The 24,924-nt window shown below is 42.0% G+C and overlaps 1 protein-coding gene across 2 annotated transcripts in view; it reads right to left on the bottom strand.

The window, feature by feature from the left end:
• Nucleotides 1-1,178: 1,178 nt before the first annotated feature.
• Neb (nebulin) overlaps nucleotides 1,179-24,924 on the bottom strand; it is a 224,295-nt gene continuing 200,549 nt past the window's right edge. For both annotated transcript variants that reach the window (XM_045147212.1, XM_045147213.1), the window contains 17 exons: nucleotides 24,515-24,619; nucleotides 21,517-21,621; nucleotides 20,796-20,900; nucleotides 19,916-20,008; nucleotides 17,745-17,837; nucleotides 15,661-15,753; nucleotides 15,114-15,206; nucleotides 10,006-10,098; nucleotides 8,243-8,335; nucleotides 7,863-7,955; nucleotides 7,428-7,520; nucleotides 6,307-6,414; nucleotides 6,036-6,219; nucleotides 5,597-5,689; nucleotides 4,397-4,549; nucleotides 3,505-3,611; nucleotides 1,179-1,774 (listed from right to left, as the gene is read on the bottom strand). In XM_045147212.1, the coding sequence (XP_045003147.1) occupies nucleotides 1,601-1,774; nucleotides 3,505-3,611; nucleotides 4,397-4,549; nucleotides 5,597-5,689; nucleotides 6,036-6,219; nucleotides 6,307-6,414; nucleotides 7,428-7,520; nucleotides 7,863-7,955; nucleotides 8,243-8,335; nucleotides 10,006-10,098; nucleotides 15,114-15,206; nucleotides 15,661-15,753; nucleotides 17,745-17,837; nucleotides 19,916-20,008; nucleotides 20,796-20,900; nucleotides 21,517-21,621; nucleotides 24,515-24,619 (1,878 nt within the window). In that variant the 3' untranslated portion in view covers nucleotides 1,179-1,600. The remainder of the gene's footprint in view (nucleotides 1,775-3,504; nucleotides 3,612-4,396; nucleotides 4,550-5,596; nucleotides 5,690-6,035; nucleotides 6,220-6,306; nucleotides 6,415-7,427; nucleotides 7,521-7,862; nucleotides 7,956-8,242; nucleotides 8,336-10,005; nucleotides 10,099-15,113; nucleotides 15,207-15,660; nucleotides 15,754-17,744; nucleotides 17,838-19,915; nucleotides 20,009-20,795; nucleotides 20,901-21,516; nucleotides 21,622-24,514; nucleotides 24,620-24,924) is intronic.

Raw genomic sequence — 24,924 nt, 5'->3', positions numbered from 1 at the left:
CTTCAGGTAGATACTGGGAAATGGAACCTGGGTTGTTTAGGCTTTATAGGCAAGCGCCTTAACCACTGTGAGCCATCTCCAGCCCCAAACCACAGTGGTTTGGTCTGGTTTTTATTTTTTGGTTTTTTAAGGTAGGGTCTCACGCTAGGCCAGGCTGACCTGGAATTCACTATGTAGTCTCAGAGTGGCCTTGAACTCAACGATGAGGTGTGCACCACCACACCCGCCTGGCTTGACGGGGTTTTTGTTATTGTTTTGGTTTTCTTTTAAGCTATTTTAAGGATTTTGTTGCAGTAATGAAAAGCTAGCAGGCATGGGCTGCCTTTTCTTGGGACTGAGAACCCCAACTTTCTTGTGACTCCCAGCATAGCATACAAGTGTCCCATTATTTACAAGTGTGATTTTTGGTAGCACATGCAGTCATGAGTCTCAGAGAGGCATGTGTTAAACTCAAGGGCAAAGGGAGTGTCCCATGGTGGTAGAGTGCCTAACATCCACAAGGCTCTCGGTTCACTGTTCAGCAGGCTAAAACAAAACACCTGAAAGCCTGCTGTTACAGGGACAACTCTTGCTATCTGGAAGGGTTGTTTGCAAAGAAGCATCAAGGCATTCATTATTGGTTGTCTTCCACACTTGGGTCTGTCTGCTCCGTACTCAGCACACTGCTTACAGTGCAGGGAGTCCCCTCAAGTTAGGTTGCACACCACAGTGGTTATTAAGACCGGAAGTTTGCTGAACAGGTGCAGATAACAGAATGTCTACTTGTGTGCATTGTTTACATTTTTTTAATTAGCTTTTTTTTAAAAACTAGTCTTCTGAAAGGAATTTGCTTTATTAAATGGGGAAGGGGAGTCCAAGGTAAGGTTTCACTCTAGCCTAGGCGGACCTAGAATTCACTATGTAGTTTCAGGGTGGCCTCAAACTCATGGTGATCCTCCTACCTCTGCCTCCGAAGTGCTGGGATTAAAGGTGTGTGCTACCACGCCCTCTTTATTAAATTTTTGATTGGTAAACCAGGACAATTGAAAATAAAGTTCATTCCATCATCAGTTTGTTGCAGAATTACTGAATTTATTAGTGACTAGCTTATCACCAGTTTATATAGACTCAACTTTCTAACTTCAGAAGCTAGATTAGAAATAAAAGCATTACATTTAGTAAGCAAGAAACCGGTGACCATCTGCCATTTTCCCTTAGTGTATATTTATTATACACTATAATTAGGAAGGACTGTGGATTGATACAGTAATACAACACTGCAGAAGCTTTTAAATAAAATTCTTGTGAAGTTCAAGTTATTTTAAAGCTGAAAGGAAATTTGATATTTGTAATTTTAAGATGAGCTTATGTTTAGTTTTACTGTTATCTCAAGTTTTATGTGCAAGTCCAGAAGATAATGAAGATGTAAGTCTACCTTAAGATCTGGACACATTCATAACATTTGATTAATTGAGAATAACTGGGGTGACCACAGAAATGATATGGACTCACTTTGAATAATATTGACACAAATAATTAGGCAGCTTGAGAACTTTAGTAGTGGAGTCCAAGTCAAAATGGTGCCTGCAGTTGCTGTTGCAGACATGAGTTTTTGAAGTGATTAAATGGCTTCAACATAGTTGGCTGGCAGCATGCCAGTCCTGCCAGTCCTTTGCACAGTGCCATACATCCAACCCTCGTCGATGGCTTGGACGTTCACTATAGCATCGCCGTCTTTGAAGGACACCTCGTCTGCATCGGCAGCCATATAGTCATACATGGCACGGAAGATTTTCTATGTGGAGATGACAAAGGAAAATACATGTTAGACCTTAGCTCAAGCACCTAAGGTCTTTTATGACTTTTTCTACAAATTTAAGTCACAGAGGAAAATGTGCAGCTACCACCAAGAAAGTAAAAACTCAGCAAATATCTGCAAGTCATATATCTGGTAAGGAATTGATACCCAGAATATACATAAAAAGGAACATGGGTCTGAAGAGATGGCCTAACAGTGAAGGTACTTGCCTGCAAAGCCTAAGGCCGCAGGTTTGACTCTTCAGGTCCCACATAAGCCAGATGCACAAGATGGCACATGTCTGGAGTTCATTTCCAGTGGCTAGAGACCCTGGCCCATTCTCCCTCTCCCTCCCTTTCTTTCTGTCTCAAAAATAAGTAATGTAAAACAAAAATGGTGTGAATAGGCACTAGTCCAAAGAAGATAAGCAAGTGACCATTGGGAACAGGAAAAGGGGCTCCAAATCAGTAATCCGCAGGGAACGCAAATCAGCCATGAGACACCACACCCACCAACATGGTGGCCTGCCTCAAAACAAAACAAAAAAGTAACACTTTGGAGAAATGAGGAGTAAAATAGCCAGACTTCATAGGAGTACCCAATAGTGGTTTGGAATGTATCCTCCAGTTTTTGTTTGTTTGCATTCTGAAATATACATACATATATTTATATTCACAACTAGATGTTACCCTGGAGTAAATGGAAGAGTAACAATATTTTCACTGACATCCTTCCTGTATATTGTTAAAAATATTTTATTTATTTGAGAGAAGAAAAGAGGCAGAGCGAGTGTGGGCACGCCAGGGCTTCCCACGTAAGCCAAATGCACAAGGTGGCCCATGCATCTAGAGTTTGTTTTGTAGTGGCTGGTGGCTCTGGAGTGCCTATTCTCATTCATTTCTTTCTCTCTCATAAATAAAATGTTTTGTTTTGTTTTAAATAGCTGGAGCCAGGCGTGGTGGTGCACACCTTTATTCCCAGCACTTGGGAGGCAGAGGTAGGAGGATCTCCATGATTTCAAGGCCACCTTGGGATTACATAGTGAATTCCAGTCAGCTTGGACTATAGTAAGACCCTACGTCAAAAAATCAAAATAAATAAATAATAAAAATTTTTTAGGGTTGGAGAGATGGCTTAGCGGTTAAGCGCTTGCCTGTGAAGCCTAAGGACCCCGGTTCGAGGCTCGGTTCCCCAGGTCCCACGTTAGCCAGATGCACAAGGGGGCGCACGCGTCTGGAGTTCGTTTGCAGAGGCTGGAAGCCCTGGAGTTCGTTTGCAGAGGCTGGAAGCCCTGGCGCGCCCATTCTCTCTCTCTCCCTCTATCTGTCTTTCTCTCTGTGTCTGTTGCTCTCAAATAAATAAATAAAAATTAAAAAAAAATTTTTTTTAAAAGCTGGAAACAGGAGGATCAGGATTTCAAGGTCATCCTTAACTACATGGCAAGTTCAAGGCTAGCCTGACCTACATGAGACATTGTCTCAAAAAACAGTCGTGGGCCAGAGAGATGACTCATCAATTTAGGGCACTTGCTGGCAAAGCCAAAGGACCCAGGTTTGATTTCCCAGTAACCATGTAGTGCCAGATGCCCAAGGTGGTACATGCATATGGAATTGATTTGCAGTTGCTAGAAGTCGTGGCATGGCCATATTCTCATTCTCTCTCATAAATAAAATATTTTAAAAACTGAAACAAAAACCTCAAGTGATTTGAATAAGCTATTTACTTACTCCAGCAGTGGAGGGATGAGATGGGATGGAGGATAGTGTTGTCTGCTGGGTAGCAACTGAAGATGATCGCTGTTGTGGGAGCTCAGTGGTTTTCACGTGCTTATAAGCTGCAAAGAAGGAAAGCACAGCTTACAAAGAGAACGGGGCTCACACCTGACATGGGTAGCATCTGACCCCTGCTGTCTGTGACTCCAAATGCTATAAAAAGAAGGTCCAATAAAGTTATGGGGGCTGGGGAGGTAACTCCAAGGTTAAAGGCGCTTGCCTGCAGAACCTGCTGGCAGCATTCAATTCCCCAGGACCCACATAAAGGCAGATACCCAAAGTGGTGTACTCATCTGGAGCTTGTTTGCAGTGGCATGAGGCCCTGGTGCACTTGCATGTTCTCTCTTTCTCTCTCCCACTTCCTCCCTGTCCTTGTGTTCACAAATTAAGAGTATTTTCAAAAAGCATGAGAATGAAGTACCCAACCTCATGTAACACTCCACAATTCTAGTCTTTACTCATTCAATAAAAGAAAAGTCATTTTTTAAATATTTTTTGTTCATTTTTATTTATTTGAGAGTGATGGAGAGAGAGAGGGAGAGAAAGAATGGGTGCACCAGGGCCTCCAGCCGCTGCAAACGAATTCCAGACACGTGCGCCCTTGTGCATCTGGCTAACGTGAGTCCTGGGAAATCGAGCCTTGAACCGGGGTCCTTAGGCTTCACAGGCTAGTGATTGACTGCTAAGCCATCTCTCCAGCCCCCATTTTTTTTTTTTTTTCTTAAAGCACCTCTTATAAGTCAGTGAGCTGATAGGCCATGACTGTTGCCACGCTGACCTCAGATTTGTAATCCTTCCGCCTGAGTGCTCAGTGCTGTGACCGCCAAACAACACTGTGCCTGTGTACCTGCGGAGCTGGCAGAGAAGAAGACCCCTCCCTCGCTGTAGGTGGACAGGCGGTGGTCCGCAGCTTCCGAGTGCTCGGACTTCTCCTCGCCCCCGCTGATACTCAGTGCGCTGGCAGATCGTGACTGCTCCCGGCTGCGGCGCTGAGCTTGGACTGAGAGAGAGGTCGCAGACATGAATTTCTGTGATAACAGTGATACCTGACAGTAAATGAGTCTCAGTTGTTGGGTTTATTTTTGTCAAGCATAATACTGAGTAGCTTTCCATGGCTTCAGCCCTCAGGATTCCAATGCCTACTTACACCGACTGTAAAATGAGAGCTCAAATAGCCAAACAGCTAAGTGAAACCAGGTGTTAAATGCAGGTATCCGTCCTCAACTACTACTTGCTACCACCTTGACCATTTTCCTGGCTCAGTGAAATAAACAGTAGTCACATTCCAACTCCTCAAGCTCCAAATGAATTCAGACGTTCTTCCTCTGGGTGGCATGAGACTTGAGACTATGGGCAAAGCTTCCAAGTTGTGCATTCAAGGGAACCAGAATCCACTTCCCTCTCTTCCTAAAGGACAGCCCAAATCCTTTAAGGGATGGCATGGCATATATTTGGCTCTTCACAATAGACAGTGTAAGCATGTGCAGCTGTCCTGCTGAATATCTTCCTGACACAAGCAGGTCAGGACAAGAAGTTCCTGAGGGTCAAACCCATTCTCTTCCCTATGCCTATGTATTTTGTTATCATTGTTTCTCTACCAGAACAATTTACTAACTTTTCTCTTGGGGGGAAAAAAATAGAAATGACACTCGTGGTACCTGAAGGAGACATGAACTGAGGCAGGTAATGAAAATCTTTTCTCAAGCTGAATTTGCCTAGTTGGGACCATAGCCCAATGAATAACTCAGAATCCCTGAAGAGGGGGTCTGGGGAGATGACTCAACAGTTAAAGGCTTGCAAAACCTGCTGACATGAGTCTACTTCCCCAGCAGCTCAGGTAAAACTGGGCACATGGGTTTGATTCCCAGCCATGAGCATAAAGCCAGATGCATGTATCTGGCATTCATTTACAGCAGCAAGAGATTCTGGTGTGTGTGCAAAACAAACAAACAAGCAAATGAAGTCCTGGTGGAAGGAGCATTAGAGCCTCAAAGACTGGCCACTCAGTGGTGGCAGTTATGTGGGCAACCTCTTGAAGCATGCATACCATTGACCATGTGTAAGCTTCGGGATTGAATGTTGTCTTCTGCAGGGTCATAGTCAAAAACTGAGCCAGGATTGGTACGCCAGACACGCAGACCTGCAAGGAAAACCAGTGAATGGAACAGGCACTGACTCTTCCAGTAACTGAAAACCTAAGCACAAGCTACAACCACCACAAGCAGGATGTAGTCTCGTTTGTTGTGCTTTGTTTTTGTGGTGCTGGGGATGGAACTCAGGCCGTGCAGATACCACCCAGCTACGACCCCAGTCTTTTAGTCACTGTCCTAAGCTTAGGTAGGTTCTGATCTTGGAAAACAAAGATGGGGTAGAGGAGACCCCTGAGGACTCAGCTTTGCAAGCTCGGTAACAAAGCCTTTCTTTTGCAATGTTGGGTCCTTTGTACTTGGATTTGTTATAGTCATGCCACTTTTGTTCTCAATTACCTGTAATAGTCTCGTGACCCTGGTCATTCCGCTTTTGTTCCATTTCTACCACTTTCCTTTGGATGCCCCGGTAGTTAATGTCACTGAAGTCCTGAGTGTTCCTCTTCACTCGCTCAGTGATAGGGTCCGTCACCACTGGTGTGAAACAGCCCTTGTGTTTCTCGAAGTCTTCATGATATTTCACCTGAGACGTGAGTTTGCTTTATGACCATCTTCCTCTGAATATAGCCCAACAGGCCGGCCAGCCCACGCTCAGGAATTCCCGACTCACCGTTGAGATGTGCCGCTGGGTTTCCCTCACCCGTCTCATCTCCGGGGTGTCTAGCACATAGGCGGCTTTGCCCTGGATTTGTTTCCGGAAGCTGTCAGAATAAAGGACCTGTGGATGAGAGGCCATGAATGAGCACGGGTCATGGTGCCCTTCGAATTTCTAATCCTCAAAGACCTTTTGACAGATGCAGATGAAAGAAGCTGAGGGGAGCCTGAGTCATTTGACCAGATTCACTGAGACATGGACCCAAAGGGGACCAGGTCAGCATGAGGCTGGGTAGCATTCACATCGGAGGGCAAAAATGTTTTAACTTTGAAAATGAACATGTTCATTTTCAATCATTTTCAAAGGAGAAGGGGCACAGCATGATTTTGAAAAACATGAAGAAAGTCACCTCTTGAATATGCTAAGAATTTGGTGGAATTTAGGTCTAAATCTGGTATTGAATGGAATTTGAATGACCTGGCCTTTAAAACATATAATTAGAGCCAGGTGTGGTGGCACACATCTTTAATCCCAGCACTTGGGAGGTAGAGGTAGGAGAATCACTATGAGTTTGAGGCCAGCCTGAGACTACATAGTGAATTCCAGGTCAGCCTGGGCTACAGTGCGGCCCTACCTTGAACAAAAATAACTTTTTAAAAAAAGTAATCATTTTTCTTGAAGAATTCCCAGGTTACTTAAAGCAATATGCTTACACTGAAATCAGAGTCCTCAAAACACAAAACATTATCAAAGCCAACGAAGGTATTCATTCTGAGTATTACCCAGGTCATACAGTAACTTCAAAGACTGGAGATGTTAGGGAGTCAATTTGTTACAGTTGGTTATGAAAAACTACCTCAAGAGTAAGATGTAAGAGGTGGACACCCATTGATAATTATGTTTAGTATGATCATTTCAAAGTGAAAAGCAAAGTTGTGTTAATTTTTGTATATATTTTCAGTTGAAAAAAGTGCATATTTTTATGGTGTTAAAATGTTATTTTTTAAGATGTTGCATTATGTCTTTAAATTTTAGTGTTTTTTTTTTTTCAGTTGAATGAGAAAGGCATGTTTTCGTGATGTTAAGATGTTATTTTCCAAATCATTGCACTGTTCCTTTGTAATCCTAAAAAATACCGAGCTAATGTTTTCTTGGTTGCGCTTAGCTCTCTCCATCTCTGGAGTAACGGGTGTTGGAGTTGCTTTTCTCATATTCTCTTTGTACAACACCTAGAGGAGTCAAGAGAGTAACCCAGACATCAGAAGCAAAACAAAGCAAAACAAAACACCCAGGTTCTGAAAACTCATCATTTAGCTGGTGGTGTTATGGCTCGATTATGTCACACACTACAAGAAGCACCTCAGGAAGAAGAGCATTAAAATGTTACAGTAGAAAGCGTGAGAGAGGAGAGAAGTGATACCAGCATGAGCTAGTGCAGCTGGTTTGTTGTTTTTAAGTGGCCGAGTAAGGGCTTTCAAAAGAAGTTTTGGAAACGCCATGAGATAAATTAGTGGTATAGCCATGAGTCAGGCTGGTTAAAATTACAATGGTTTATTTTTCCTGTCAAATACCGAGCTAAAGTTTTCTTGATTGCGTTTGACTCTTTCCATCTCAGGAGTGATGGGCGTAGGGGTAGCTTTCCCCAGACTCTCTCTGTATAGCACCTGTGAGATACAAAGTTGTACCTGAAAGTCACTCAAGGCAGTATTCACTATTCAATAGAGCATGGTTGGGGAAGGGAAACATTAGGTGTCATCTGCTATTAGTATAGCTCTCAAGAAGAAAGCTTAAAGATAGTTAATGGCAAGGATAAACGTAGAATAATATTTAGAGGAAATTAAAATGTAACTGGCATTTTATTTGTTTTTAACCTTAGATGAGGTTAAGAGCAGGCCAAACTGCAGGGGTTACTTTGTGAAGTCAAAAGCACTTTCAATTTTCCAGACAATACCGAGCTAATGTTTTCTTGATTGCGTTTGACTCTCTGCATCTCTGGAGTGACAGGGGTTGGGGTGGCTTTCCCCACATTTTCTTTGTACAAAACCTAAGTGAGTCCAATGGATCCAAAGAGCCAAAAAAGGAAAGAAGAAAAAAAGAATAATGGTTACCAAAAAAAGAAATGGAACAGATTAACTTTTGATGAGGCACTGCATTGGCCAAATCATTTAGGTAACAAGGTTAAAAGGCATCCTACACATTTTCAAAGGAAGGTGATTGTAACCCCAGGAAGATACATGTTTACAGGGTAGGACCCTGCCCTCAAACTTTTGCCTATAGTGTTCCCAGAGAGGAGGCAGATCTACCATCATTTTATTGCAAGTTTGTGAAAGTTTGTGAAGGTCAGTCCCATGATGGATCATTGCGAATGGGAACTTAGGTATGGGCTCAAATCATTGATCTTGAGGCTGCCCCAATTCAGCAGCTATTTGGTGGGCCTGTTTGTAGCTGCAAACTCTCACAGATGTATCATTACAAATGTAGACCCCTCAGACAAGGCAGCGTTTCTAATACTCCTTTTCTTTCTATCCTTTCTGTTGTCTCTTCATTCCTTAAAGATGCCATACTATCAGTAAGGAGAATGTTTATAGCAGTTACATGTCTACTGTGGTAAATGAGTACTTATGTATCACGATAAACCTTTGGTGTCTCCCCTCATTGTCACTTAAGGCACCTAGGAAACAAGGTGACCTTAAGAATTCTGTTTCAGTAGTTGTTCTCAAAGCACAGTCCCTAGATAACTGACCAGTACCAGCTAAGAACTCATTAGAAATACACATTCTCTGACTCCAGCCCACAGCTACAAAAAGAACTGGAGTGTGAGGGGTATCTGATTCAACAAACTTCCACATAATTCTGATGCATGATAACGTTTCAGAATGGCTGGACTCAAGGATGGGAGAAACCTGTAGATTGTACAAATGCTGAGCTATACAGGATTGTTAACTGCTGAAGTCAAGTCCCCACGCAAACCGCAGCCCCCTGATGATTTATACATTTACCATACCAAAAATCACAAGCTTAAAGGAAATGCTTTCTAGAGTTAGCACCTAAAGATCACAGTAAAGACAAAGGAAGACCAGCAGCACAATTAAGACTGGTAAGACAGCCTTTTTGCTGACACTTCCCTTGATAAATAAATTGTTTCAATTATGAAAAGGCACTACTAGAAGACAGGTTCAGGAGTTATTTTCCCCATGGTCTCCTTGTCTACATCTGTCAGGGTAGGGCTGAGGATGTAGCTCAGTGTCAAAGCACGTGCTTAGATGTGCGAGGCCCTGAGTTCAATCCTCTGCACCTCAAGGAAACAAACCTGACAGAAAGTTAGAACTTAAAATCATAACATGAAATCTTTACTCCTATGCTCAAGGAAGTTCCCCATTGTGTCTATGAAACCACACCCAAAGGCCCACCCAAATTTCACAAGTGTGTAAAACAAAGAGACCTTGGGTATAATGAAGAGTGAGTTTGGGGAGAGACAGCAAAGGAATGTTTTGTAGGAAAATCTGTTACCTCCTGATATTAGAACTTTAAGTTATGGATTAAAGCACTTTTGTTATTATGAAGTTAAGGCCAGGAGTACCCTACAGGAAAAATGGTCAACAAATTTATAAAATTTAAGTTGTCTTTTAAAAGTAGGATTAATATGTATTATTTTAAATCACTGAAGTAGTGTTTTAAAGTCATTAAAGAAGTTTTCTTTTCTTGCCAGAGTACCGAGCTAATATTTTCTTGATTGTGTTTGACTCTCTCCATCTCTGGAGTGACAGGTAAAGGGGTTCCCTTGCCCATGTTTTCTTTGTATAGCACCTGTGCGATGAGAAAGCATCAGAAAAACAACTGTAAATGACATTTCATTTGTTGTGAAGGTATAAGGGTAAGGTCAACTTTGTTACCAAATGACACAGTAGTCCAAGGAGCCAGGAGTTCTATGCTGATGAGATGCCATGTGCTAGCTATTTAAAGAAGCAGTTACTGGGTTGGGGAAGTTACATACCCCAGGAAGCAAGGGCCTATGCTGCTGGGGAAAATATTAAGAGTTATTCATAATAGTGTTTTTCATTTTTGTGAGTATGAGGCTTCTAACCTAATTACAGGTATTTGAGATGGTTAGAGCTTAGTTTTATTATCCATAAAACTCATTATTTCTTTTTAAGAAATGTCAGATGAAGTAAAAATATACAGTCAAATATAGAAATGAGCAAGATACGTTAGCCAAAAAAGGAAAGAGGGTTTAAACATATTATTAGGAGTCAGTTTAATTCTGAAGTTAAATGACATCTTTGCCCGCCCCTCTTTCTTTACAAAATACCGAGCTAAGGTTTTCTTGATTGTGTTTGACTCTCTGCATCTCGGGAGTGATGGGGATGGGAATTCCTGTCCCCAGGTTTTCCTTGTAGAGCACCTGTGTGGTAAGAAAGCATCCAGAACAAAAAAGCAGTCAATTACTTTCCCCCTGTTGGAGCAAGTGGCTGTAGGAGGGGAAGGAGGGAGAGAATGAGCTACCAAAAGCTTTCAGTTCAACCTGTAGGAGCCTAAAGACATCCTTAAATGCAAAGGAATGCAGGAAGGAGGGAGCAGCCCAAACTAAGAAATATGAAAAGAAAGTTTTGTTATTTTTGTTGTGCTACAGTACCAAGCAATGAAGAACAAACACTGTGAATGAGAGAAATGAGTCATCTTTGGCATGTAGTAAGTGGCGGGTTGCAGGGGGTAGAAATAGATAAAACAGAAACAAAGAAACACTATTAATACACCACGTGGAGATGTTTGGTTTTATAAGTATCATATGGGGGAGATTCATACACACAAATCATCTTTTGTTGACTCTCTAAAGAAGTTAAAGTATTTGACTTTTAGCTTGGGTAAACATACTGGGGACAATTATGTTTAAGGTGATTAGAGAACAATAAGAAAATGCTAGAAAAAGGAACTTCAAAATGATTATCCAGGCACCAATAGAGACAGAGAAAGTTAGGCTAGGAAGTAAGCCGAAGGACATATCTTCACAAGATAAATTGTTTTAAGTTTTTATGTTCACATCAAATTTGCCAAAGCAAGATACATGTGGATGCTGAAAACACTGAGAATGTTATTTTTTTTTTTTAAGCTGGGAGGGTGAACACTCAAATAAATTGAGTTAAATGATATATTAAGGTTTAACAAAAGTGAAGGGACTGATTCACAGGAGATGGCAGCATTAGGATGGAAACAAGAAGGGTCATAGTTGTATTGAGATAAGTTAATTGGATTTCAAAATTTAGCCATTAATCTTTTTAGAGCATTTTAAAAATAGTTAAAGGGATTTTCTTTTCCATTTTAAATACCGAACTAAAGTTTTCTTGATTGTGTTTGACTCTCTCCATCTCTGGAGTGATGGGGACTGGAGTCCCGGTTCCGAGGTTCTCCTTATACAACACCTGGACGACAGAAGAGAGTGCCGGAGAAACACAGACAGTCAAAGCAGCTCCTGGCTCTGTCTCTCAAGAACAGAGTATGGGACTACAGACACAAGCAGATTAACACAAACAGGAGAGATGAATGTGCCCAGTCTATTGCCCTGTACGGGCACAGGTTTGGGCAGGACATTATGCAGGGCCCGGGCCTTTTGCCTCTCTAACCCTCAGAGAACTGTTTGTATCAAGCATTAAGGTAAAGATACAAATAATTATATAAGAGTTCACAGTGCAATAGGAGAATTGTTTTTAACTTAGGTCAGAAAATATTTCTTTTTTCCTATACAGAACTTTGGTCAGATATAGCATAACAGATATTTAAAATTATAAACCAAATCTATGCAATCTGGATAAATCAGTCTATGTTAAAATTATATAGATTGTCAGGTCTAAAAGTCAATGTTTAATATGTGGTCTTTCTCACAGAGTCTAACAAGCCTATGAACTGCTAGAAACTCCTGCCTAAACAACCTGTGTAAAAATGGACATAAGTCATGACTTTTAAAAAGAAAAAAGTTGTTCAGGACCATTAGAATCATTACTTTCAAACAGACATACACAATAATATACTGTAATACAGGAAGACATAATTAAAATATAATTTTGAAAATGGATTCCTTTCAAAAAAGAATAATAATGAATTCAGGGAACAAACAGTAAATAGAACATTCTAAAAGACATATTAAAAATATAACAAAATTGAACCGTTGTTAGTGAACAGTATTTAGAAACAAAATGAAAAGTAGAGTCAAAGAAAGTTACTGATTTAATTATGTGAAATAATCAAACTGTTAGAAAATATTTAAAGTTAAAGGTAAGCATATTTTGGATCAACCCTCCTGCCCTCCAAGTACATCCAACTAAGATTTCCTAATGTGAGTGTCCATTTCGGGCGTGAGTGATCCTTAATTTACAGTATCACAGTCTATTCGGGGGTTGTAAATTTTTTTCAGGAATAGTAGTTAATATCAGAGAAAACATTATATCCAAATGCATGATTTGTCATGTATGTCTAGCAAGAAAGGCTGGCAGGCTGGAGAGATGGCTCAGAGGTTAAGATGCTTGACTGCAAACCCAAACAACCTGGGTTCAATTCCCCAGTGGCCCACGTAAAGCTAGATGCACAAAGTGACACATGCATCTGGAGTTTGTTGCAAGAGCTGGTGGTCCTCTTGTGTGCTCTCTCTCTCTCTCTCATAATAAAGAAATAAATATTTAAGAACAAAAGAAAGGCTTGGGATGTCTGTCTTCCCAGCACCGGGGAAGCTGAGGGAGGACAGCGAGTTTGGAAGCAGCCTGGGCTATGTAGTGAGATCCTGACAACAACAAACAACAAATCAGAAGGCCTAGGTTTCTAGTCACAAAACGACCTCTTAGGAAAAGTATTAAAATAAGGCTTTTGTTTCCAATGCTGCACAGTTTTCTTTGCTGTTTATGTGAACAACCATTGTTCCCAAGCAAAAGCAACTGCTAAACAGGCGGCCTTGGGCTGGGTAGCTTTGCTGCCAGCATTAACCCAGGAATGTCAGGTCAAAGGACTCCCAAGTAAATAGGAGCTTCAGTGTTTCGGCTGTTAGTGGAAATCAGTAAATTTCAAAAGTGCCTGTAGTAACATAAAGATGAAAAGGAGAGGATCCACTTAAAAATCTTGAGACTATTACAGGGAGTATAAAGCACTAAGATTAAGTGGTAAGTAAAATACCCCAGAAAAACAGAAAGATTCAGTTGGTGAGATTTTTTTTTAAAGGATTTGTTAAGTTATTATATAGGGAACAAAAAGTGAGAAGTTTTATCAAAATTATTATATTTAATATAGAGTTAATGGAATATTCCCCCGAATACCGAGCTAAAGTTTTCTTGATTGCGTTTGACTCGCTCCATCTCAGGAGTGACAGGTAGGGGGGTCCCCTTGCTCAAGTTCTCTTTGTACAATATCTGTGTGCATAAAACCAACAGTCAAATCAGCCTGGAGCTACCCTTTAGTTACATTTGATCTTAGCATAAATCCCTAAATTGTAAAAAAAAATGTTTATTTGCAACCAAAGAGAAAGAAAGAAAAATGGGCATTCCAGGGCCTCATCACCCTGCAAACTCCAAACACACTTTGTGCAACTGTCTTTACATGGGTACTGGGGAATCTAGCCCAGGCTGTCAGGCCTTGCAAGAGTCCTTAACCTCTGAGCCATCTCTCCAGCCTTTGTTGTTGTTGTTGCTTTCGTAATGAGATAAAAATAGAACAAACTTTAAGAAACAGAGTAGGGCTAGAGGGATGGCTTAGCGGTTAAGACGCTTGCCTGAGAAGCATAAGGACCCAGGTTCGATTCCCCAGTACCCTCATTTGTGCCTAGAAGCCCTGATGTGCCCATTCTCTTTCTCTCTTTTCCTCTCTCAAATAAATAAATAAAATACTTAAAAAAGGAAATAGAGTAATTATGGATCACCTTTCTTTAGTCATATATAATATACTGGTCTGCCTCATGGTATACACAGAGTGCTTTTCCTACACCTCTCTGATGTACAGGGTTAGAACTTACCAAATAGCACCTAAGCTAATTCAAGTGAATAACTATGAGTTATTGATAATGCTGAGTTAGAACACCAAAAAAGTGGCAAGACTAAATAAGTATTAATAAATATTCAAAGCTAAATAAAGGGCTTGGCAGATAGCTAACAGTCAAAGGCACTTGTTTGCAAAGCCTGCCATCTTGGGTTCAATTCCCTGCCACCCATGTAAAGCCAGATGCAGGAAGTGGCACGTGTGTCTGGAGTTTATTTGCAGTGGCAGGAGGCCCATTTGCTTTCTCTTAAATTAGTAAATAAAAATTTTAAAAAGCAAAAGAAACATTACCTTAGCTTTCAATGACCCTGAATATATTACAAATGAAAGTTCGTCTATATCTTGAATGGAATACAAAAAAGTAGTTTTCACTTGCATTTTGAGTCACTGTGAATTGCTATATTGTTTGTGAATAAAGCTGTTTAAGAAGTATGATCTTTTATAGAAAAGCTACAAACATAACACATCAAATACACACAATAAATATACATAAAATTCTGATTAGCACTGTCCCTTTGGCATGGTGTTAAGATTGTACTTTGACTCGTGCCACACAAGTTAGACCTGGAGCCAGGAAACACTGAGTACTACAGGGTTTTAAGGAAAGTTATAAATCTCTATGTTTTAGAGAAAACCAAGTTTCATACCAGCACTAAATATTAAATTAGATTTGGGTTGAAAACTCAGGTAGTAAATACTTGGTATCTTATGAGTTTAGTCATTTCACATTTGTAGTATGTTAAAGCCATTAATTAGACTACTATTTTAATAAAAATTAAGGGTTGGGGTTTGTTTTTCCTCCTAAGAAATACCGAGCTAACGTTCTCTTGATTGCGTTTGACTCTCTCCATCTCTGGAGTTACAGCTGTGGGGATTCCCTTCCCCAAATTTTCTTTGTATAAAACCTGTGAGATACAAGAAAGTACCCAGAAGACATTCAAAACAAGCATGAAGATTGAGGAAAGGAAGGAAGTGGGTATGGGTGAAGAGGGAGTTTTTAAGTAATACTTAGTCAGGGAAACGCTTTTACATTTCATCACTGTAAAGATGAACGCTACGATGCTAGTTCTGAGAGGAGAAGAGAAGGGTAGTTACAGGGTGAGTACGTTGAATGTGTGTTAATGCTACGTAGTCCTCAGACCTCAGTACTCACACCAGTCAGTTGCTATCAGTGTTAAAGTACAGTCAGAAAAGTGGGTCATTCTGGGATGTCAGCTGGCTTCCATCAAGTAAAAATACACAAAGACACACAGACTTTGTGGTTAAGGCGTTACTGTTTAACAAAGGATGATAAGAGTTGTTATTCTGGTAGTTTTTTTAAGTGGAAAATGATTCCTTAATTTATATATTTGTAAATACCGAGCTAAAGTTCTCTTGATTGCGTTTGACTCTCTCAATCTCTGGAGTGACAGTAGTTGGAATGCCTGTTCCCAAGTTTTCTTTATACATAACCTGTAGAAAATAATTAGAATACCCAAAAAGGCAAAATAATCATAAATCCTTTAGATTACAAACTATATGTGGGGCATTTGGTAAATACCCATAAAATAACCTAGCTTTTATAATGTTCCTCCTAACAAAAACAAATTCCACAAAAAATACAGAAAATTTGCCACCTTGAAAACTGGATTCATTTTTATATGGCCAATATTTAGTGCAATCCTAAAATACATTAAATAATGATAATATATTTAACAATGAGAAAAAGGTTTGCCTAGTACATGCAAAGCCCTGGGTTTAACTGCTAGCACTGAAAAGAAATCTAAGCATTTCATTGCATCTAGTACAGATGCTTTGAGTATAGTGGGCTTACATATTTGTGCTTAAAGCATATGCTATTTTATAATTTCCCAAATTGTGTGATATGCTACTTCTAATTCTTCAGGGTCATTGCATTCTTACCTTTTCCTTTTCATTAATTTAATTATTTAACTTTGGGGGGATTTGAGGAAGGGTTTTGCTCTAGTCCAGGTTGGAATTCACTGTGTAGTCTCAGGGTGGCCTCAAATTCATGTTGATCCTCCTACAACTGCCTCCCAACTGCTGGGCTTAAAGGCATGAGCAAGACAGGTTCTTGTTATATAACCCTAGTGCTATATACCAATTTATTCTTAATTGGAACATCCTAACCTGGAGACTGTTTAGCAAGTCCCAAATTGAAACATAGTCTTGTTAAAGTTGAGGAGTTTACAAATGGAGGGGAAGCTGTTAAGGCTCAAGATGTAAGCACTTCACAAGTCTCAGGAAGTTCCCGAAGTCTATAAGATTCACAAGCCAAGGAGGAAGAACTGCTTACGGGAAGAGACAAGTGAAAAGTGAGCCCCAGCCACAGCTGCCTTCCGGTCACTCGCCCTCCTGTAAAGTGGTCCCAACAAGCTCACTGCTCTCTGATTTGGAAGCTGGTGTAATTATTGCTTTGGCCTATAGTCAGTTTGTTCACATCTTTCCAGGAAATGTTAATGTAACACCTGGCTAACCTCAAAGGCACGGCTGTCCTCCTCCTCAGCTTCCTGAGCGCTGGGATTAGAAGCATGTGCCTTGGTGCCCTGCTTCACAGAGAAATATTACATGGCTCCTAGCCTAGTAACCCCTAATATAAGAAAGATTAATCAATTTATTTTTCAGAAAAAATGCTTTTCTCTAAAATTTGTAATGACTATTAGATCAAACAAAGTAGTTAGTGTGTGTGTGTGTTTCTGGGTTGAACCCTTACATGCAGGCAACACTCGTCAGTGAACTCTCTTTGGCCCTCCCCCATTCATGGATGTTAGGAATAGCATCAAGGAACCGTACATTTTAATAAAAGAGGAAGGACGCTCTCTCTCTACACTTCTTGTCTCTCTCCTAATGTTAAAAACTCTAAGCCAAAAGGAATGAAAATGAGTACTTCTTTTCAAGGAGGGGGAGTCTGTGGCGATCCATACCTGGGGTGGGGCCCAACCCAAAAAATCTGCAGGTGTGTGTCATAGATTAAATCCCAGACTTGATGGCAAGTAAGCAACAACACCTCTGTCTTACTGGGAAATTTAGGGATCTTTGACAATCTACCATCTTGGTAGATCCGGTTGTGCATGTACATCTGGTACCCACCCAGCAAGGCAGCAGAATGGGTCATGAATAGACCAGATAAAGTTTCAGACAGGCCAAGGGAGCAATCCCAAGCAACAGAAAAGCCCCAGCCAGTGTCCTTAGCCTCGGGACAGAAAATTCAAAATGAAGTCTGTACCACAATGGCACCAGTGCTGAGCTGAAACCATGGAAAGGGATGGCTGTTGAGCCATGACTGAGATCTCATGTCTACCTGTGCGATCTGAGGAGGGGTGGGAAGGATTCACAGTATCTCCCAGGCATGGGGCTCTTGGCAAATGGAAGGGAGCAGTGGAACAAGTGTACCCACTGAGGGGTTGCCAACACACAGACGCATGCTGAGTATGGGCCACTACCGTGCTAATGTGCTTCTGGGTCTCCTTGACACGTTTCACTTCAGGCAGGTCAGGGATCGGAGTTCCTTGTCCAATTGCTTCTTTATACTTCACCTATACCAAATTGGGAAAAGCCAGGTGTTACAATATGCTGCATAGTTATTCTCCCCAACATGTGTGATTGATTAGTAATCTTACATTTGAGGCAGGGTGGGGGGGAGTGCTAGGGATGCAACCCAAGGACTTGTACATGCTTAGTATACACCACTACCACTGAGCCACACCCCCGGGTCCTCTAAAGTTGTGTGTGTGTGTGTGTGTGTGTGTGTGTGTGTGTGTGTGTATTTGAGACAAGGTATGTAACCCTGGCCGGCTTTAAACTGCAGCAGTCTTTCTGCCTCCACCTCTACCACCTGACTACGAGGGTTAAAGGTGTCACTACCACAACTGGCTACACTCTACTTTTTTTTGCTTGTTTGTTTTTGTTTTTCTTAGTATGGTCTCACTCTGGCTCAGGTTGACCTGGAATTCACTGTGTAATCCCAGGGTGGCCTTGAACTCACGGTGATCCTCCTACCTCTGCCTCCCAAGTGCTGGGATTAAAGGCATGCGCCACCATGCCTGGCTCTCTACTACTTCTTAAAACACATTTTTATTTATGAAAGAGACACACAGAGAGAAAGAGGCAGACAGAAAGAGCAGGTATGGGTGCACCAGGGCCTCCTGCCACCGCAAACGAACTCCAGACACATGTGCCACTCTGTGCATCTGGCGTTATGTGGGTATTGAGGAATCAAACCCAGGCAGTCAGGCTATGCAAGCAAGCACCTTTAATCATTGAGCCACCTCTCCAGCCTACTTCTACCGTTTTTAAAATTTATTTTAAAATTTTTACATGTTTATTTGCCTTGTGGATGCTGAGAGACCTCCCCAGCCCTCCTTAGATTGCACAGGTAAACGTGAGATCTCAGTCAGTTAGAGGGCTCTCCCTTTCCACTGTTTCAACCCTGGTACCATTGTCCTACAGACTTCATTTTGAATTTTCTGTCCACTAGGCTGGGAAACCACTGGTGTACAAACGCTTTGCTTCTGGCTTATGCGGGTGGCTAGGGAAGTTCAGGAAGGGTTCCTAAGCACATCCTTTTAACCACTGAACCATTTTCCTAGCCCCACCCTCAAATCACAATTTAAATAACAAACTCAATGTAGTTTGGATGGAGCCACATTCCACTCTCAGGTCAGAGGAGAACATTTTAGGGGTGAGGCCACTTGGGTGTACTGTATAGGCTGTAATCTTTTATATTGTTTGTATATTGTGTCTCTCTTTTATCCATGGGTATATGGCTTTAGACACCCCGCCCCCTACCAAACCTACATTACTGTTTTCTTGCTATGCTTACACATACATAAATCGATTGTCTTTCTATCTTAACTAGGGACATTATCATGCTCTGTGGCCGTATGTCTTGGCAGCATGAACAACTAGCATGTCTTTTCCTTTTCCAGATTCCCAGAGAGAAAACCCACTCTACTGTGACCTTAGCCAGCTCAGCGAATGACTCGTGTTCTTATTTCGGGATGGGTGTTTGTGTGTGTGTGGGGGGGTGCTTCTCTTTGGCATATGCGAATTGCCAGTGTCCCTTCTCTTGTACCTTGGGGCCCGTCGTGAGGTACAATAAAGGTTATGTGAACACACACCCTGCAATACCAAGATCTGACGCTGGGCGAGCTAGCGAGAAGGAAGATTCACGGTCCAGGTAGGATAAAGTGGGAAGTTACAAGACTTTACAGATGCTCCGAAAAGAATCCTGTCTGAATTTTACTATTTAATTCTGCGGGACCAAGGTTGCCTGAGGGTAACTGAAAACCGCGGGAAGCCAAACTGAGCCTGTACTGTACGCCAGTGTTTCCCCGGGAGTTGACTTGATTAGAGCAGATGTGTTCACGTGTGCTCCAGGAAGGTTCCTTCTTCGACCCGGGCACAGTCTTCTCTCTCCTAAGCCCCTGTTTTCCGCATCTGTCCTCTCCTTGCTGAGACCCGCCTGGGAGCTGCAGGCGAACGCGATGACTGCAGCCGGGGCTCAGGGCTCAGGGCTCACGGCGCGGGCGGCTCCGCGCTCCGGAGTGACTCCGGACTGAGCCGCGGTCCTTCGCGGGAGGCGGAGGGCGCGCGGGAGCTCAGCGCGGCTTACCGAGCTGATGTGGTCCTGCGTTTGTTTCACTCTCATCATCTCAGGCGTCTTTCCAATGGCCGTTCCGGGTGACACGTCCTCTTTGTACAAAACCTGGGCATTCAGAATCGGGAGAGGGTTACACAGGACCAGGGAAACCCAGCAGTCCCTGTAGAAAGACTGGGTCACATGGCTGCTGTGGAAACGAAGACACTGGACTGTTCCCGGGCAAGAGCCGAAGTATGTGGCCTCTCCACCAGTGTCAGCGTCTCAAGCTGTATATACAGTAGCAGCCACTCTCCAGGTCTCGAGATTCCTCTAAAGGATAGCACAGCACAATGCCAGGTATGGTGGCACGCGCCTTTAATCCCAGCACAGTGAGAGTTGCTGTCGGTCTGGGGATAGCCTGGGCTACAAAGTGAGTTCCAGGTCAGCCTGGACTAGAGTGAGACCCTACCTCAAAACACAACAAAACAAAAAAGAGTATCATAGCATATTAATATGGGATGAGAAAAAGAAAACAGAAAATGTTGATTAACAATAATATAACTCATTAAAGTAATGCAAAGTGAGTCAGTTATTTGGTGGGAAGGGGGGATAATCAAAGAAATCACATTGTCAGAAAGAAATCCACCTTCTTGGAACAAGACAACACATGTTACCTGAGATTAACGAAATTGAAGAGAAAGGAGTTATTTTGTTAGATTTAATTTGTTATTTTAGATAGTCTTTGGAGTGGTTTTGGGACAAAACATTTGAAACCGTAGCAAGTCCCCACTAGTATGAACTGGTAAAGTTAGATGTTAATTGCCTGTGTCAGTGTGAGAAAAGTGTACTTGCTTTATAAAGAAGAATGTCATTATTAGGTTAGCATTAAATGGAAAATAAATAGTAAATATACCGAGCTGAAATTCTTTTGATTTTCTTTAACACGCAGTATTTCTGGCGTGTCTTGGACAACTGTAATTTTTCCTTTACTGTTTTTAAGGTCACACTGGTATTGAAGCTATGAAGAGAGAGTAAATATCTTGTTAAGATTTCAACATTGCCTTATATGTTTTATAATTGTTCTATGTTGTGGAAAGGGAGTTCATCTTATATTAAGAAAAATGTCCATGTCACTATAATTACAATCTGATAACTATATGTAAGAATTTTGTAGAGCATCTAATTTTGGTGGTGGGTGTTGCTGGGGTTTGAATCCATAACCTCATCAATGCAGAAGTAATATTTTACCACAAAGATACAACCCCAGCCACAGAAACTAAGTTTTAAAAACTAAGTTGTGTTAAAAAGACTCTCTTGCTTAGATTTAACTTTGAGAAAGACAGTCACCAGTAACAGAAGACAGAACTTAAGACAAAGGTAGGTCATTGATGTCCAGTGACAGAAAGCTACCACCAGGTACTCTGTTCTGGTTTGGGACTAATACAAGGTGAGCCCAGAAATGAATCCAGTACAAGTGTCCAGGGCAAGGATGGAGTGGGGGAGCTACTCACTAGCCTTGATGCAGGGGGAACAGGATGCCCAGGTGTCTTCACACCACCTTCCTTAGCCTGCTTGATCCCACCAGTGTGTGTGTGTGTGTGTGTGTGTGTGCGCGCCTTTGTGGCAATACTCACAAGGCTGAAGTTCTTTTGGTTTTCCCGGACTCTCTGCATCTCAGGAGTGTCCAGAACAGTTTCATAATACGACATGGACTTCTCTGCATCTTCCTTGTACTTTTTCTGGGAAAAGATCCCGAGAAATAAGGAGGGCTGAATTTCACAGGGACACAGGCCAGTGGAACCCTTCCAGCTCAGCATAGGAAGGGCTTTTTGAATCTTCTGCTGGTGCAGGTGCTCAGGGAGTTTAAAGCAGGGCACTCAGGGTTAGGGAGGGGAACAGAAGCCAAAGGTTAATGGGGCACACTGCCATGACAACGGTGGTGGAGGGAGGCCTTTGCTGGCTGGTGCTTCTGAGAGTGGTCGCTGCTGAGGGAGCTCAGGGAGGGGGACAGAGAAGACTCCGGTGGCCTTGCTCATTGCTGTGCTAGAGTCACTTAGCCAGGAGCCATGCAGGAGGGTTGGAAGTCTTGGCCTCATCCTGAAAGCCAGACCAGCAGTGACAGGGGGATTTACACTAAGCTTCAAGTATGTGTGTCCAGGGCTCCCGGCTGCAGGATGGAGCAGACCTAGAAGGCACTCCCAGAACACTTGTGAAATATCAGATTCAGCCTGGAGGCTCGATTAAATAGGTAGACCTGGGGCTGCCATTGGGATCGACTGACTGGCTAAGGGACTGCTCCAAACCAGCCATCCTGTTTCTACAGGCTTTGCTGACCCATGCCAGCCATTAAGCATGGAGGAATGTCCACAGGAATGGCTTTTCTAGACACATCACAGCCAGCCCTCATCAGGCTAATGTGCAGTTCTTCTCTGCCCAACATCACCTGCTGTGCCTGACAGCCTCCTGTCTCTTGCCATTTGTCACTGTGGCCTTTCACTTTGTTCTCTAGCTTTAGTTAGCTCTACTTGCTTCCATTTTGGGGGAAGGATATAGAGAGATAAGGAAAGAGACTAGCCAATTTTGTAATGGGATAAAACTATCTGTCTGTATCTAAATTGTTTGATATATAAATTATATTTGAAACATAATATTTTATTTGAGAAAAAATTTTTAATATTTTTTTAAAAACAAAGAATTAGCTTCAGCTAATGAGAGATTCCAGCCTAGAGTTTTTAAAAAAATCTATTTGGAAGCCAGATAAAGCAGAGATTTCTGGAAGAAAGGCAAGAGCAGGAGCGTCCCCAGAAAAAAGTCACTTAGAGAGGAGAATTCTCATTTTTCTTCCCTTTTATCTTCCCTTCCCTTCCCTTCCCTTCCCTTCCCTTCCCTTCTCCTCTCTTCCCCTCTCTTCTCATCTTTCTCTTTCCCTCCATCCTTCCCTCCCTCCTGTCCAACATTAAGTAAAAGCTCCTTAGCTGGTTTGTGCATGTGGATGCAATCATTTGGTGTCTGGGAGAGGTGATCAGTTCACACATATAACTTGAACATATATTTGGGAAAAGGCCCTACAGCCCCTGGCAGTAAGATGTTTACTACAATATCCTGAGTTTGTGAGTGTGCTCACACTATTTGCATTAACCACTAAGTAAGAGATTGAGAAGTTATAATACACGCACTCCACACTGGAAGTTGAGAAACTGTTTTGTGGAACATACTAGCTACATTCCATCATTCAGGGGATCTGGGGAGGAAATGATGCCTGCCTTTATTTTAGGGTTTGAGGTGACTAAGCGTGCACACACCAGTGGAGTAGGTGGGTGAGCCCTCGCTGCCAGTGTGTGTGTTGAGGTTTTCCTCCGACATTCACAGTATAAAAGCTGCATGTAGTACAGCGGCGGATCCCTTCTCAAGCTCTGGCGTGTTGGCCTCCTGGCTCTTTGATGAACATGACAGGGGCGTTTGAAGCCCATATGATCTTAAAAAACCTAACTACCCTGCAAGTAAAAGGTTCCATTTTCCCATTTGAACATATCTCTTTTTCAATTAAACTTTTTCTCTAGATATAGCTGTCATGTCTAACTTCACAACAAACGATTCTAAATTGCTATCAAAGGGGTTCAATCCATGGTTTCAACAACCTAATGGGCTTATAAGATCTAGGAAGATTATAATCAAACTGAGCCTACCTCAGTTTTGCTAGCATAAAATTCCAGAACCAAGATAATCTACATCACCAAGTCAGAGATTAGCCACTGTTCTGGGACTCAGTGATGAGCATGGGGCAGCCTGATTGAGCATTCCTGATCCTCACTGAAGACAGTTCATCCCAGTGAGTATATGAGGAAGCTTGGTTACTTATTTATTTTGGTTTTTCGAGATAAGTTCTCACTTCTAGCCCAGGCTGACTTTGAATTACTATGTAGTCTCAGGGTGGCCTTGAACTCATAGCAATCCTCCTACCTCTGCCTCCCGAGTGCTGGGATTACAGGTGTGTACCACCACGCCCAGCTCATTTTTATTTTTTGTTGCTTCTATTTGTTTTGTTTTTGAGATAATATCTTGCTGTGTAGCCCAGGCTGGCCTTGGTCTTGCTGTGCTCCTGCCCAAGCCTCCCAAAGTGCTGAAATTTCAGGTGTATATCAAGCTGCACAACTTTCCCGCTTCTCTTCACCTCATTGTAGAAAGGTAGAAATTAACCATTATGGAATACCTTCTAGCCTGGATTGTGGGATGACAGCTGATGACTCAATCTCAGTCTTGTTGCACATTGGTAAGCAAGTGTGAGCTATTTCGTGTCCTCCATGTTTGCACACAAATTTCATGACCACATTGTAAGAGACTTTACATGCTAAAATATTGATTCATTAGCTATGAGTTGTATCGTGTAAGAGTTTTTCAAAATATTAATCTCATAATCTTTTTGTTCCCTCTGCTCTTGAGCTCAAACTCAGGGTCTTACACTGAGGTATTCCCCTCTACCCTTCTTATAATCTATACTAAATCTGATTCAGAATTTTCAACTCTGACTCAAACCTACAATCATAGGTAAGCTGTTCTGTTCACTGGGGAAAATTGTGATGGTATGAAAAAAATGACTCCTTGGGAGTGAGAGATTCTAATGAACATCCTTACCTGGCTTGAAAGATTCTTGACTTGCTGGGCATGAATGATCTCTGGGGTGTCAACGACAGAAGTGAAATTGGCTTTTTCCATTTCTGCTGATTGCTTATACTTAATCTGTTAAAGGACACCAAATAGTGGGGTAGATGTTAACAACACACACAACTTTTGCTGGCTTAGTTTCATTAAGAGGTAACCAATACTTTTCTTTTCTAATAGGTGAAAAAAGGGCTTTCTCCCTTGCCCTTCCCTTTTCTCTCTTCCTTCTTTCCTTCCTTCCTCCCTTCCTTCCTTCCTTCTTCTCTTTTTCCCTTCCTTCCACCCACCCACCCTTCCTTCCTTCCTTCCTTCCTTCCTTCCTTCCTTCCTTCCTTCCTTCCTTCCTTCCTTCCTTCCTTCCTTCCTTTCTTTCCTTCCTTTTG

The sequence above is a fragment of the Jaculus jaculus genome, chromosome 4, assembly GCF_020740685.1.
Source record: "Jaculus jaculus isolate mJacJac1 chromosome 4, mJacJac1.mat.Y.cur, whole genome shotgun sequence".
NCBI classification, from domain to species: domain Eukaryota; kingdom Metazoa; phylum Chordata; class Mammalia; order Rodentia; family Dipodidae; genus Jaculus; species Jaculus jaculus.
This window is presented reverse-complemented; position numbering and strand designations above follow the sequence as displayed.